The 16895-nt window shown below is 41.9% G+C and overlaps 1 protein-coding gene across 2 annotated transcripts in view; it reads right to left on the reverse strand.

Annotated features, from left to right (window-relative positions):
* Wdr72 (WD repeat domain 72) overlaps positions 1–16895 on the reverse strand; it is a 176242-nt gene that overhangs the window by 51536 nt on the left and 107811 nt on the right. For both annotated transcript variants that reach the window (XM_060384761.1, XM_060384760.1), the window contains exons 17-18: positions 14682–14761; positions 13254–13470 (exon numbers count right to left, since the gene is read on the reverse strand). In XM_060384761.1, the coding sequence (XP_060240744.1) occupies positions 13254–13470; positions 14682–14761 (297 nt within the window). The remainder of the gene's footprint in view (positions 1–13253; positions 13471–14681; positions 14762–16895) is intronic.

The raw sequence follows: 16895 nt of genomic DNA on the forward strand, positions 1-16895 counted from the left end.
ACACACACTATACGCACACAAACTTAAGAATCTATAGCAGACGCTCTCAACCTTCCTAATGCTGTGACCCTTTAATACATTTCCTCACGCTGTGGTGACCTCCCAACCATAAAGTGATTTTTGCTACTTCATAACTGTAATTTTGCTACTGTTATGAATCACAAGGTAAATATCTGACCTGCAGGGTAGCTGATATGTGACCCCTGTGAAAAGGTCGTCTGAGTCCCCCAGAAGGGGCCTCAACCCACTGGTTGAGAACCACTCATCTATGGGACTCATAACAGTACATCCGACCTTGTAAAAAAAACCTCGAATTCCTTCCAAAATGTTGGGCCGCCACTTAGGAGTTCTGGGCTGTTTGTGGGTATACCGTCCTTTCTTATGCAAGGAGTGTGGTCGGCATGACTCATAAATTTATGGCTTTCATTTTAATCAGCAGGGAAGAACTCCTGCTCTGCAAAATCTTATTAAAGGAAGCTGATTGCAAATTGAATGTAGTCCAGCACCTCTCCAAAGCTCGTTTGAGATATTTGATATTTGAGGGAAAAAGCCTAAATGGGCATGTTAACTTTCCATTTACCTACCCGATTCCAAATTCCATCTCCGTACTCTGAGGCCATCAAAAAATAATGTCTGAAACTGCATTATCTCAGTCAATCAAAGACCTGGCTTCCGAGCTCTGACTCGCTGCCATGTCCTTTGGTCCTACAGAAGGCTGAGCTTGAAAGTGCCCTGTTCAAGAGCATACTTTTATCTTTTGGAAAACCAGTTGGAGGGATATTTGACTGTGCAACTCATCACTGGTTTACATGGGAACTCTCAATAAATTTAAAGGAAGGATCCTTGCCCTCACAGACACACCCGTATATGTCAGCTTACAGGAAAACAACTTACTTAGTTGTTTCCATAGTTACCGGGCCAAGTTTAAAATTACATTCTATCAAATAGGAACAAAGTATGTAAGAAATAAAATAATGGTCCATATTCAAAAGTGCCTCTGGCCAGCTTAGGTCCAAATACAGATTATCAAACAGAACATAGGAGACCCTTACCTAAACTTGCTAGATAACTACCCAGGCCCTACTAAAAGCTTACGACAGAAAATTAACAGCTAAGCTCGCTTGCAGATGTGACAGTCATGTGCCCGATAAGCTTTGAAATAAACAGAATGCAAAATGCGGAGGAGATCAGGAACCACAGCTTGCCATAAGGCCAAAGCGGCTTGGAAGCAGCGTCCACCTCCCTGCACAGCAGCCTTGGGTCTCTGTGAAGGACCCTAAAGGAACATCTAGCCAGAAGCACTAGCAGTAACGTTCAGCTGTATGAAGTTCCATATTTATGGCATAATCAGAGTGCCCTTGGTCTGGGTGCAACTACCGATAGATGTCAACTTTTATCCTATCAAATTGGCAGAATGGTGCACACATTTAATAGCAACATCTGCGAGGAAGAGACAAGCAGATCTTTATGGGTTCGAGGCCAGCCTGGTCTACAAAGTAAATTCCAGAACACAGTACTACATAGTAGATCCTATCTCATAAAAGGAAGGAAGGAAGGAAGGAAGGAAGGAAGGAAGGAAGGAAGGAAGGAAGGAAGGAAGGAAGGAAGGAAGGAAGGAAGGAAGGAAGGAAGGAAAGAGAAAGAAAAAAACAATGAATCCTCCTGTCATCTGGTTCTGTGTCATCTTGTGTGGGCTTTCCCCCCACACAAGGTCTTTTGGTAAGAAACAGACAAACTTAAGCAACTGAGGGAAGCGTCAGAACCAGATGGCATGGAAGACTGTAGCCTCCTGGTTACCCAGCCACAGGGAAAGGGAAGAAGGGGCTTGTGTTCAGAGGGAAGGGCTCCCTCTCCTCGATCAGCGCAGCAGCCACTGGAAGCTGAGCCCACCTTTGCCGGGTCACACCAACGGTCTGGAGAGTACTTGCACTCTCCACTGCTCTAGCTTGAAGTGAGGGTTTGCATTTCTCACTGTGCATATAAAAATACCATACTGAAGTCCATTCATTTGTATAATTTAAACAACTATATTTCATGAGAATAAGTAGCCCATATAATCCCTAAATTGTTTCTTTGTTCTGTGTGTTGTTTTCTGTTACTAAATTTGTTACTGAAGAAAATCCCATTTATATTAAAGATTTTCCTATCATCTGCTCTGTAGTCCAGACTAGGCTCAATCTCATTATCTTCCTGCCTCGGCCTCCCAAATGCTGGGACTATAATTATAGATGTATGACTCGACATTATGCTCCCAAATACCTTGCTCATTGCTTCTAACACAATGATTCACAGCTTACAAGCTTCTTTGGTCACAACTTCTTTGGGAACTGAATGACCCTTTCACAGGGGTCACCTAAATCCATATACACTTACATTATGACTAACAACAGTAGCAAAATTACAGTTGGGGAGTAGTAATGAAAATAACTGTATGGTTGGAGGTCCCTACCTACAACATGAGGAACTGTATTACAGAGTCACAGCATTAGGAAGGTTGAGAACCACTGTTCTAATGGGACTTGAGAAGTTCTGCTTGAGAAGTAGACTCTTCTCCATTATTGAGGTTCTAGCATTCCCTGGTATTTGTCTGCTCATCAAAGGTTTGTTGAGTGTCTTCCAGGAGCCTGGACTGATGAAAACACTGGACACAAAAATGGTAAGAAGTTGAATACAGGATCTTCTCAGGACAGACGAGGCTCCAGGTGCACACAACATGGAGGTGTAATGCAGAGCAGGCCACTTGTCCTACACTGGGGATCTCAAGCCCCTCCCAGAAGATGCCTGGGACACAAACGGATGGGGCGTGTTAAGCATCGTGGTGTAGACCCAGTGGTGCTGTATCCGTCACTGCTGCACGATGGGAACCATGCTCAGTGCTTGGCTCATGAAAGGCACACAGAACTTAAAAGTTAGTGGGGCGGCATGGGAACAGAGACGACACAGCTCTTGGACAAATGAGAAATTCTGGTTTGTATTGAGGCTTTGGTCTGGAGGAACCAAAGCCTGCTTATTAAGGATCCTTGCACACCATTTTAACAAAATGTACTCTCTCCTAAGGGAAAGGGGAAGTTACCTACAACCAAAAACATCAAAACTTAAAATAAAATAAATGGTTTGCTTTTCTGCATCTCCATTCATTAGTTTTTATTTCTTCTGCTTCTTTCTTTCCTTCCTTCATTCCTTCTTCCTTCCTTCCTTCCTTCCCTTCCTCCCTCCCTCCCTTCCTCCCTCCCTCCCTCCTTCCCTTCCTTCCTTCCTTCCTTCCTTCCTTCCTTCCTTCCTTCCTTCCTTCCTTCCTTCCTTCCTTCCTTTTATGAGCTAGGATCTACTATGTAGCTCTGGTTGTCCTGGAACTCACTTTGTAGACCAGGCTGACCTCGAACCCATAAAGATCTGCTTGTCTCTCCCTCCCAAATGTTGGTATTAAATGTGTGCACCATTCTGCCAATTTGATAGGATCCACCATCAAAGCTGACATCTATTGGTAGTTTCACCCAGACCAAGGGCACTTTGACTATGCCATAAATATGGAACTTCATACAGCTGAACGTTACTGCTAGTGCTTCTGGCTAGATGTTCCTTTAGGGTCCTTCACAGAGACCCAAGGCTGCTGTGCAGGGAGATGGATGCTGCTTCGGCCTTATTTGGCAAGCTGTGGTTCCTGATCTCTGTCCCTTTGGGGGGACATGTATGTGGTCTGTCCCCTGGGGAGACTCAGTGTCTGCTTGTTAGAAGACACTGCACCCCTGAGGAGCTGACATAGAGAGTTAATGGAGACAGATGGGATGAGAGGGGTATCTTTAGTGAGGGAAGACAAGTGACTCAAGTGTGGATGGGTCAGAATGCACTGCTAGCCTTGCTGGAAAATGACACAAGCCTGACGAGGACGAGCACAGGAAAGCACCTTCCTTTTGAGTCGTATCGAAACCCAGAGACTTTCAACCCTGGCAGCTGCTCCAGGTTCAGAAAAGTCAGTCCGTCCTGGGATCACCTAGGACAGACAGCTGCTCTGGCTGTAGAGCACTCCACACCATTCCTATTTATGAAACCTCAGTGACGGCTAATGCCTGAGAATTTACAGAGATTTATAACCCTTTAATGCCCTTGTGTTTATGAAATATCTGAACCAAGACACTATATAATCAATATAACTGAAGCCTAAAATCTAAAACAAAAAGGTGCACTTTGAAATTAATGTGGCAGCGCCATGAATCAGTGGTGGGAGCACGTGCTGCCAAGTCTGAAAACATGAGTTTGGTCCCTGGCACCCATGCAGCAGAAGGAGACAACTGAGTCTCCGTAGCTATCCTCCACACAAGAGGCGTGGTATACCACACACACGTCACATGTAAATAAGTGTAGTGATGCAACACTTAAATCGTGCTCTTTAAAGCCTGTCTCCAAGTGGACTTGAGCCCTTTGATGTCTTGGCAGAGGGACCTGGGAGGCACTGACTCATTATGCTTATGCGGCAGGAAGGAGGTAGAAGGAAATCTACATATTTTTATAGAAAACTTTTGAAGCAGGGAGTTTTAGTGAAAAGAATTGCATGTGATTCTAGGAAATCTCATCATGATCTCACTGCAATAACCATTTGCGAAAGAGCCTCACACTCTCTGCATGCCAGAGAGTGTTATTGGAAAAGGGCCCCGGCAGCTTCCTGGAACTCCTCTCCCTTCAAGCCGACAGCTTGCTTGGCACAAGCTGGGCACTAACAGAGTAGACAGATCCACAGCACAGCAGAGACCACTGAAGACTGTAAGGGCTCTAAAAAGGGACATGGTCATTCAGATCACACCGGGAGACCTGACTGGTGTGTGTGCTGTGCGCATGTGTGTGCACATGTGTGTGCTTGAATGTGGAGGCCAGAGGAGAAGCTTGGGTGTCATTTCTTAGACATGGTCCACCTTGCTTCTTTTTGTTCATTTGTTTGTTTGGTTGGTTGGTTTCTTTGGCCTGGGATCACTTACTCATTTAGGATGGCTGCCCATTTTTGCCTCTCCACAGCTGGAGTTACACACACGTGTCACGGGCCTGGCTTATTTTCATATGGGTTCCAGGAATCAGGTTCTCAAGCTTGCATGGCCAGCACCTTACCAGTCGAGGCTGCATCCAGCCCCTCCTGCTTTCATCTACAACTAAAGTGGGAGTATTCGGCAAACATTTCTGAGATTACCACTTCCATTTCAGGAGCTCAGGCTTAGGCAGGAGAAGCATGCAGACACTTGCAGGGCTTCTCAGAAGTTTTTATAGAGACTTCCGTGTCTGGCTCAGATTAAGTTTTCAAAATTTTACCGTGTTGTTAAAGTATTAAATACTTTGTTAAATACTTTCGTTTTTTTTCAAATACAAAATTTATACTAATTATCAATAAACTCAAATAGTAAACATTGCTTCATGCTATCAGAGAATTACTCTCCTGGAGATACAAGATTAATTTGTTTTTATCTTTTTAACTTATTAGATGTACCACTGAGAACAGAACAGAAGGTGTTGCGTGTGTGTGTGTGTGTGTGTGTGTGTGTGTGTAAAATGTTAGTTCAAAGCAATCCTGTTCATGCAAAGTTCTCCAATCAAATGCTCTTGATGAAATATCAAGAGCATTATCGAGATGAGTCAGAAGTTTTTCCTACAATCCACCCAGAGCTGTGCATCAAAATGAATTAGAGGGTCAGAAAGTAGGGAGCATGCTTAACATGCACAAAGCCAAGCATTAGACTCCCAGAATGATATAAACCAGGCATGCTGGGTAGAGCCTATAATCTTAGGGTTTAGGAGGTGGAGGCCAGGGATCTGCAGTTCGTGGTCAGAGGCCAGCTGAATACATGAGACCCTGCCTCAATGAAAAAAGGATAAATCTAACGTTGAGAGCAAAAGTTGACGCGACTGTCATCACTGCCTCATTTCAGATCACATCCTTCATCTCCAAGCTTAATATCACAAAACGCAAATATTAAAATATGTAATTACAAATTCAACAGATGAGACACAGCTTTCTTTGTTAGTTATTTCAGTTTTATGGGTGGTTCAGATATGTAAGGCAGTTTTTAAATTGCAATTTTTAGATCATTTCTCAAATGACTGAAGAGAATTAGTCACTAGCAGAAATCTTTAAAATTCTCTGTGGTTTTCATTGGTAAAATGGAAGCTATGGATGAAAATGACATATTTATCTAGTATTTTGTAAAATATCAACTTCTAGCTCAAATAACAACCCCGAATGACAATGGAATCAACCTAGTTTACCTCACAGTGAAGAAATAGTTTTTGTTTGTTTGTTTGTTTGTTTTTGCTTAGTATATATCCATCATTTATTTTTTAAGTGTGTACCTACATGACTATATGCATCAGGTGGACACAGAGGCCAGAGGGTACTGAATCTCCTAGGACAAGAGCTGCAGGTGGCTGTAAGCCTTCCCATGTAGGTGTGGGAAAATGAGTCCAGGTCCTCTGCAAAAGCAGCAAACACTCCTTCCCCCAGAGCCACCTCTTCACCCCTCCTCTGGCATTTAAACAGCCTTGTCTCTATGGACAAACAGCTCCCCCCTGCAGGACTGGCTATAAGGTGAGAAGTTGTAATCTACTGTGGCACTTTGCACTACAAAAACCCTATGAAGTTTTACTGAACTTTTTTTTTTTTAATTACTGGATTTGAGAAAAGGTATAAACGTGTATTAATGCTACACCTTAAAAATAACAGATTAGAAATGTTGTAATTTGTAATTAGGGTTTGTGAACTTGGAAGAGTGAGGCCTGGGGAGGGAGGGAGTGTAGTGAATGAGGCAAAGGAGGGAAGCCTGCCAACTGTAATAAAGACGACAGCTCGTGATGTCTCCCCTCCCCACGCCATCCTAACGGGTACGCCCTAAGTGCTTTTCACAATCAGTCAGCACTGTGCCACAGCTTCATTCTTACATCTTTCCAATATCTTTTATATTTGTGATTTACGCCTGCAGAATAGCCAAAAAAGCTAGATACAGTGGCATTCCAGGAGGAGTCAGAACATTGGGCCCATTAGCTTACTGAGTCCTGTTCTGCACTGGGGACTGTGTGTTATGGTTTCCAGTAAACAGCCCTGCTCTCCCAGAATGAGCTTCTTCCAGAGCTGTGTGGCTTTCTTAAGCTAAACCATGGTGGAACCTAATCCTTTATCATGTTTTGGAGAAAGCTGAGGGTGGCGCCTGCACAATTTGATTTGGTGCAAAAATACACACCAAATCTGATTTCTGTTACATTAAGGGGTTCTCTGACAAAATACACAGAACAAGGAATGGAGCAAATTGTATGTCAGGAACATCTTACTAGCTTGCTTCCCGAATACCTGACCACGAATTAAAAATATAAAATAAAATAAAAGGATCAAACCTCACTTTAATTGAATATTTAATAGATGTTTTAACAGTCAAGTTAAGATACATTTTAAATGCTAAATATAAAAATGATTTGTGTTTGCTTACTGGAAATATTTGTAATACAAGCCGACACATATAATAAACTAATATTTAAAACAAATTTACTACGGGGGCCAATGCAATGATTATCTTCAATTTATGAAAACATTGCATTCATCAAACTATAATTTTGACTAATATATAAGCTAGGCTTTTATAAACAAGAATACATTAGCAGTGGGTTGCTGCTGACAGTGAGGAGAGTGTAACTCACCCTTCTAAATGTTTGTTTGCACTTAAAAAGTACCATTGGAAATAGAGAACTGGGGATACTTTCTTTGGGAAAGGCTCAAGTTAATCCAGAAGGAAATTCATTTTTTTATGCTTTAGTAGACTTACTTTTTTTTTTTTTTTTTTTGTTAAAACTCCATCTTTTCCATCCTCCTCTGTGATGTTCTAACACTTAGAACAAAACAAAAACCACAGTTCCAGGATTGTCAGATAGGAGCATGGCATATTTTACACCATGTTCTAACAGTTCAAGACAGCATAGGAAAGCTAGCAAGCTGGCGAACACGCCCTGATTGTTTGCTGAATGAAGAGTGCAGAGAATCATTTCACATGGTAATTAAAATCAAATAAGTAAATAAATAATAGATAGATAGATAGATAGATAGATAGATAGATAGATAGATAGATAAAACACTTTAGCATTTTTCTTCTTTTTCTTCAGGCATTAAAAAAGTGAAATAAGTGAAATTTAGGGCTGGAGAGATGGCTCAGAGGTTAAGAGCACTGGCTGCTCTTCCAGAGGTCCTGAGTTCAATTCCCAGCAACCACATGGTGGCTCACAACCATCTATAATGAGATCTGATGCCCTCTTCTGGTGTGCAGGTGTACATGCAGATAGAACACTGTACAGATAAAAAATAAATCTTAAAAAAAATAGTGAAATTTAGGCAAGACCAGAAAATTGATAATCATTTGACCACAAGCCACCTGGAGATAATGGCAAATGGATACTTTGTAGGCCTGACTTTGTTCTTTCTCTGACTTCACTTCTTGGAACCCTTGAGATCTTGATTCCTGAGGAATGACTAGCTCAGCCTACCCCAGGGCAGCTGGCAGCATTAAACACCTTCCACAGAAAGGAAGAGCGGTTTGTTGGTTCCCCTCTCTTCTGGTAGGATGAGTGCCTCAGACATAGGGCACCTGGCATGCCAGTGATGCAAACAGGTAGTTGGGCAAGTCTGCACTGCATTACAGGTATTTCGCTCTGACTTTCTGAAAGAGCTGCATGCTTCTAGGGGGTCGGACCAAAAAATAAATGAATGAGACCATCCAAGCTACGCAGTTTGAAAACCACACAAGTCAATGGTATACGGGAAGCTGGTGGTGTAATAGATGGTCTCAAGACTTAGGTCATAGGACTTAACCATGGAGAAAGACTATTTGTGGATAGCAACATAAGAAGTTCAAACTGCATGTCAATATTGTCTCGCTCTGGTGAATTCCATTCACAAAATCAAAATGTGTTCATGTGGTGAAGAGAAATACTAGAAACCGTTCCTGAAAATTTTCAAATGGTACACACTTAACTATCTGAAGCTTACAGACTTCCAGCTTCAATTCAGGATGCCTGTTTTTAAAAATGATGAATAGTGTCCACATAAGTCCATGTTTAAAAACTAGGAACAAAAAACTGACGGGGTCTCGAAGTTACAAACATCTCAGATGAAGCTAGAAGAGATGAGAAATCAAATCATTGGACAGAAGTTGGGATGAAGTTCTGAAAAGTATCAGAAGGAGAGTTACTTGAAATGGTCACCAACTAGAATAGGAGCTAGATTTCTGTGTGTATCTCTGTGTATTTGTGTGTGTCCCTGTGTTTCTCTCTGTGTGTGCTTGTGTGCACACACAACACACACACATGTGCCTGAGTGTGTGAATCTGATTTGTGTACAGGAAATGTCCCTGGGATGATGTCTCTAGAAGAACATAAACTTCAGTGTGTATCAAGATCAATCCTGACAATGAGAGAACAAAGATCAGCTGGTTGTCTCTTCCTTGCCCTGTCTTACGAACTAGGAGTTGGCTGAATCTTCAGAACAAAGTTTCCAACTGCTCATCTGTTTATTCATCTATTCAATAAATACTTCCAACTGGCTGCTAGCTGGAAGAGTGCTTTGGGTGACAAGAGAGAAAAGGACAGATTAGCCCCATCCCTAGTCCTGAATGATCTGTGTCAGAAGGCCAGCCTCTGCTCCAGAGAACAATAGCACAAAACATTGATTTCAGCAAGGGAGTCTAGATCACTTTTTCTTTGTCAATAAATTTAAATGTGTATGTGTACAATAATCGATGCTATGGGGCTTGCAAACCTTTATCAAGTAAACACTTGACTCTGTTCTTTGACACTATCATCTCTGGACAGCTGAGCTAGGCTGGTGTTCTAATGTCTCAGATTTAAAAAGATGACATTTCCAGATTTTCATACACAAAGGTGGAAACCAGGAGTCTCAACCTCTGTGGAAAATGAAACAACTTTTAGGAAAGAAAACAAACAAACAAAAAAACAAACAAAACAGAAAATTGTCTGCCTTGCAAGGGTAGTGGAATCTTTAAGGCAATTCAGAGGCCAGAAACAGCAGAGGGATTCGGCAGAGCTTATAGATACAAAAGCTGAGGTTTTATATGGAGCTAAAAATAAGACAGGGTATACATACATTGAACCCAAACAACCTTTAGTGTCTTTGAGAAAAGTAGTACATACCTTTACTACACACCTTTCTCAAATATGTATACACACTAGATGTCATATAACATTTTACTTATCTTAGTCAATTGACATCTACCTGAAATATGACTATCTTGACATTTCAATGAGACAGTCTATTGAATACTTCAGTGTATACTCATGAAGGTTTGCTCTTCCCTCCCACATACCTATTGCCTCTCCCTTTAAGCTAACATATCCATGCTAGAAGTTCTGTATTTCAACATTTACCAGCTGATATTTTCAGTAAAACTCCTTAGATATTTCAACCACTAAAATCTTTATAGGCATAAATTTATATTCCAAAGTAAGGCCTTTAGAAACAAATGAATTGCTGGTGTAAAAGCTTTGTAGCGATAAGGCATTAATATGTGTTGATTCGGTCTAAACGTTTTTTGTTTTTTTTTTTCCTTCTATCTTATTAAGTGTCTGGCTTTTTTGCTGCTTTATGGTTATAAATTTATGATGTTAAAAAAAATAAAGCAGCAGAGAGCAGACGCAAAATGGAGGTTGAACTAAAAATAAGGCCCACCCTCAACGATCCAGAGAAGCCTGCTCTTCTGAAGGCTCCACATCCTTCCAAAAGCAGGGCCATCCACTGGGCCCTGAAGCCTTGGGGGGACATTTCATAGCTGAATACCAGCAATTCCTCCCTCTTTCTCTCACATACATTTACACACACACACACATACACGCATGCACACACTACTCACTCACTCACTCACAAAAGCCTCCCTCTGAGTGTCATACTAGAGAACTGGAGAAAGAGATAAGAATAATAATTGTGAATAATTGGAGAATGATGCCATGCAAAGTTGAAGAACTTAGCAGAGACTCTGTGGGGTGATATGTGGCTGTATTACTCACTGACAGTAAGGCCTTAAGCAAGATTTTCTCTTTTTCTTTTACTTTTTTGTTATTTTGAAGGGAATAATACATAATTTATTTGTACAATAAAGAGCATTCATTGTATTTATTAAAGGAAAGAAACTCATACTTTTCTCTACACGGGTGTAGTTTGTGTACATCTACACAAATGTATTATTCATTCCTCTTCCATCCTCATGACCTTCATCATGCTCCTTTCTAGTAACATTTACACTATGTTTAAGATGATTAATAATTGCTTTTGCATTTGAGAGGACACATGGTATTTGCCTTTTTATGTCTGGCCTATTTCACTTACTACAATGTCCATGGGTTTCATCCATTTCTCCACAAACAAGGGAGGTTAATCCTTTACTGTCGGGTAACGTTCCCCTGTTCACTGTAGATCATATCATCATCACCTACTTGTCTCTGGACAGCAACCTAGGTTGACTCCACCTCTTAGTTATTGTAAATAGGGAATTAATGGTCATGCAGATTCCTCCTTAGTATCAAAACTTCATTTCCTGTGAATTTATACAGGAGTTGGGTAGATGTATCATAGGTTAATCCTAATTTTAGTTTCCCGAGAATCTTTCACAATGTTTTCCAAAGAAACTGCACCAGTTCACATCAGAACCATCCAACTTCCTGTTCAACAGATGCCTATGACAAATTCTTGGTTCTATGTAAAGAAAACCACAAAAAAAATATGTTTTCTTCTTTGATTTTCTTGGTAAGCCTTTGAATGTGGAGCATGTGGAAAGATCCATTTCAATCTTCATCTCCAAGGGATCATCCCCTATTCCCCCCACCACATAACTTAACAGGAAACTTCAATCTAGCCAGTGATTCCAAAGGGACAGTTTTATCTACAGAGCCTCCACACCTGCACCAAATGCTTTATTTAATGTAATAGTTTGGACTGTTCAACTAATATACCTGTACTGTAAAAATGTATAGGGAGGCCCTAGGAAGTAGCTTAGTGAGTAAAGCACTTTCCATACAAGCAGGATGGCCAGAATCCACCAGAAAAGCTACCTGTGAATATGTTTGTAATCTCAGTGCTGGCCAAGCAGGGCCAAGAGGACCATTACAGCATGCTTGCTAGCCAGTGTATCCTGACAGGGCCTGGGTTTACTGAGAGATGCTGTTTTAGAAAATAAGATGGAGAGTTCCTAAGGAATTACACCCAAGATTATGCTCTGGACGCCACACATGTGCAGACACACACACACACACACACACACACACACACACAGCATAACAGAAAATAACTTCCAAAATACATTTGATACCTGAAACCTTTGCCATATTTAAAACAATGAGTCTTGGGCTGGAGAGGTGGCTTAACAGTTAAAAACACTGGCCACTCCTGCAGAGGACCCAAGTGTGGCTCCTCGTACCCACACGGCAGCTTAGAACTCTTTGTAAATCCAGTTCCAGGGTGTCCAGTGGCCTCTTGTGGCCTTTGAAGACACTAAATATGCACATGCTCAGACATACATGAAGGCCAAAACCACATACACATAAAATAAAAATATATAAATGTTAACAAAAGTGTCCTACTATGGAATGTATTTGTTATACAATTTCTTAAGCAATTCAAAGAAAAACAGAATGCACTTAGTTGGAAAATGTAAATCAGATAAAGGTGAGCCACCCTCACTTGAAGCACAGATGTGCAAATATTGAGACCACAGATAAAATACACACCATGAAACCTAAGAAGATGCCGCAAAATTAGTAAGTTCAAAATCATGGAGTTCAAATATGACTTAAATTTCCATATACCTTGGTTCCTGGTGCTTCCCATAGGCACCTTATACAGAAACCTCATTCTGTACAAGGAACAGAAACCTCGTTCAAGAAACCTGGTCGTTTCCTTTCCTGTGAGAAACAGGACAGCCGTGATGGAGTCCTGCATTTTCCTTGGGATCACAGATACACGCTGCCAATTCCAAATATTTATGAGGGCACCAAAGATTAGAACTCAGGTCCTCAAGGGAATTCTATAAAATACCTGTGATACAAGAGAATCTAGATGCTCTTCAGTAGCTTAGTAATGATATGCTCAAACTGTTAAAAGAATAGGTCAGAAATGGAGTGTATGGCTCCACTCCTGTGGGAATGATACACTGTAAACTCATATTCTCCAATGCATTTTAGGCGGTACAAAAGCGCTGCTGAAAGAGCAAGCAGGTAAGCTGCTCACTTACTTTTCAGGGGTGAGACATTCCCCAGATACTGTAGCTCTAGTTCGTCAGCCCGCTCCGTCTTTGGCGCGCTCCGCTCCCTCTCTGGCGCGCTCTGCTCCCTCTCCCAGATGCTGTGCTCTGCCACTGGAGGCGGTTGACTACTGACAGGTGTGCTTCTCAAACTCTTCAGGTGCTGTTGAACTTCAGCCAAGAGGACTGCTTGTATGGCTTCGGTTACCTGGGGCAGTTTTTATTTTCATGAATTACATAGTATTAGTAGTCCAAACTATTAGGAATCTTGTAAAAGAGAAAAATCCAAAGCCCAGAATTTTGCTTTGCTTTGAGATTTTGAGTTTTTCCATGAATAATATCATCCTGCTGTGCTAAGATTAACATCGAATGTGAATGTCTTTCTTTATGAGCAGCCATGAATGAATGAAGCTGCCCAAGCTGCAGATGCGGAACCAGCCCTAAAGAAGTTGGTTATACCACCCTCTCTAGTGCTCAGCGAACATTGTAAAAGAGCAAGAGGGGCATATACAGGAGCCAACAGATAGGGTGAAGGGCTACAGAGTGCCAGTCCCCCGAGCAAAAACAGCTCTCAACTACAGTTACCTACATTGGGCTCACATCATGCCTAACCAATTAACATTCAGCCAAGGGCTTCGTCTTTCATCTCCAAACTATTAGCTATCGGTAGGTTCTGAAAGAGGAGCATCGTTGTCTTTTGCTTTGTGCCCACAGCTCAGCCCAACAGGCTCCACACCCACAGTCACACAGACGAACATGAGAGACAGAGACAGAGAGAGAGAGAGAGAGAGAGAGAGAGAGAGAAAGAGAGAGAGAGAAAGAGCTGTGAGGAGGAGGTAGGGTGGAAAAAGGTGATTTGGAGGATGGAAGTAAAAATGGTCATACTCGTGCAAGATTCTGAAAGGACACTTCAGAAGGGCTTCTAATTACTCTGTCTAAAAATTATGCTGTTTTTATTTTTCTCAGGCGGTGCAGAAAACTTGTGCAGTGTTCAAAGCTACCAGCAACCATCAGGCACCCGAAGAAGTTAAAAGAGAGATGTGAACAAGACATCATATAAAAATGGTCTCTAAATCAGCCAGTTCCATGTGAGGAAATCACCCCAAAAGAGGCCAACTCAAGTCACAGCACAAATAATAGCTAATTCTGCTTCAAAGAGAATTCCCGTCAGACAAGGGGTTACTTCTTCTAGGATGAGCCCACCTCCCCTTACCACTCTCCTCTGCTCCCACCTTTCTGCATCATTATGAGACATCACTGTAGTTACCCAGATCCCTGTCTCTGCGTGAAGGGAATGCTCTAGAAAGCCATCCTGCAGGCTAAGAATAACTGCCTGCTTGCATTCCCAGGGAAGGAGGGGGACGAACCATAGTAGCAGGAATCCCCTCTGATAAACGAGGCATGTGGATGATATCATACCTGTACAGATTGATCTCTCCAGCAGGAGATCAGTTTCAAAAGCGAGAGGTCAGCCTCAGGTGTGTGACACTCACTCCTACCTAGAAATGCAGAGAACGCATCTTATTAATGCAACCCATGCTCAGTCCCTGATGCTATCTGCGCATTAGTACCACCCGGGGAAGCTTGTTTCACAAGCACCAGTGCTCAGGTTCAACCTTTCAGGGAGGGTGATTTAGCAGGTCCGAGGCTGGGAATCCACAGCCAGTAACACTGTGAGATCTCAGATGATGTTCGGGTACAGCCAGAACAGTCAGACAGACACAGATGCTTGTCTAATCACATTTATTTTTATACTTAATTCACCTTTCTACCTCTTTGCCAAACTTGGACAAAAAGCACCAGATTTTTCTGTGTCTGACCTCCTCCTACAAAGAGCTCAGGCTCGCCATGAGTCGGTACCCATCGTAGGTAAAACCAGACTCCGTATTGGTCCGTTCCCTACCCAGCCACTCATCTCCTACCAATAGGAAAATTCCCAATGCTTCATGCTGTCTGTGAGACATCGTTTCTTCTAAGACTGACTGTCCTCTTCAATACACATTCTATCTTTGCCTTCAGTCCATCGGGGAGTTCTAACTGTGAAAAGGGCTTGTTCTATTTAAATTGATCTAATACAGGGACCAGCAGTTGACTACACAACAGAGCAATTAATAAAAAAGTAAAAGCGCCTTCTCATTAATTGAAAAAAATATATATATATATAATCATCTAAATGAAAAAAAAAATCAATCACTTAAGGCTCTCTGGTTAGTGAAGGCACCACGCAGATCTCAGGTTCTGAAGGGACATAGGGAAGCATGACGGGGGCTTCCCCTGTTGGGAATACTGCAACTGTAGCTGTTTATTAAAATTAAGGTGTTAATTCATGTCTGAAATTCTGGTAATAACTGTTGAGATTTGTGTTTATTCGTTATAGTTTCTATGAATCATTCGATATAGACACAGTTTCATACATAGTATGTTGGACAGGTTACTTCATTAAATCATATTAGTGGTCAAAGAATGGTGATGGAATAAACATACCGGGTATAAAGCAAATTAAGAACATAGAAGTTGATGATAAATGCTTGCCTGTGATTTATTTTCTAAAGGAGTGTGCAGTATGAATTTGAAACAGCCAGCCATGCTACACAAGACCTGTGCTCCAGAACGGTCTCATTCTGAACACACTTCCCACTTCTCCACAAGTGCCGAAGAGGAGATTTTCTTTTGATCTCTCTCCCCTCTTCCTCTCTCATCTTGCTGACCTTGTGACTCACCTTCAAAGCTAAGTCTTGGTCTCAACTGTAACTACTTACTGGCATCGTGGGGCACTTCACAGTGTGCTTTAATGCGATGTTAAAATTTTAATATGATAGAGAGACCAGAGCCAACTTTTCTTGGCAGTGTCGGGGAGTCATAGAATTAATTGCAACTTCAGGGGTAAAGATGAAAAGAAAACATCCCAGCCTTGTCAGCATTACTCAGTCACCGTTTCTGCTAACAGGCGTGGGCACGGGTTCCTGTCAAGCTTTGAAAAAAAAAAGACATCGCTGGTGTTATTTCACTTTCTAGGGTTTAGCTTTAAAAATCAATTGCCAAGAAGTAAGTCTTTTCCTGTACCTCTCCACTCATCTCATCTCTCTGTCTATTACGAAAAAAGTCTTCATTTGTCTCTATTTCAACTTTTGGGGGGCAGGGATGTGCATATGTGTACCTATGTGGGTCTGAGTTGGACATCCAGTGTCTTCCTCGATTGTTCTCCACTTTAGTTTTTGAAACAGGGCCTCCCACTGAAAGTGGAGCTCACTGGCTGGCTGGGCTGGCTGGGTAGTAAGCTTCACAGGTCCCCTTCTCTCCCTTTTGCCAGAACTTGGTTTACAAGCATGTGCCACCATCCCTGACTTCATGGGGGTGCTGCGGATTTGAACTCAGGTCCTTATAATTGCACAGCAAGCATTTACCTACCCAATCATCTCCTTGGCTCTCGAGTTTGATGTCAATGGTTGCAAATGGAACCTAAACACTAACATGACACAACAGTAACACTAGTTCTCAAGGCTGTTGAGTTGCAGACCCACAGAGGGAAACAGAAGCATCCTTGGATCTGGTTAGTTGTGTCATCTTTACGGAAATGTGTAATTAAGCCCTAAATTCAAATCCTTTTCCTAGTCCTACAGAAAATTTGAACTG

Source organism: Meriones unguiculatus, chromosome 6, assembly GCF_030254825.1.
Source record: "Meriones unguiculatus strain TT.TT164.6M chromosome 6, Bangor_MerUng_6.1, whole genome shotgun sequence".
Lineage (NCBI taxonomy): Eukaryota > Metazoa > Chordata > Mammalia > Rodentia > Muridae > Meriones > Meriones unguiculatus.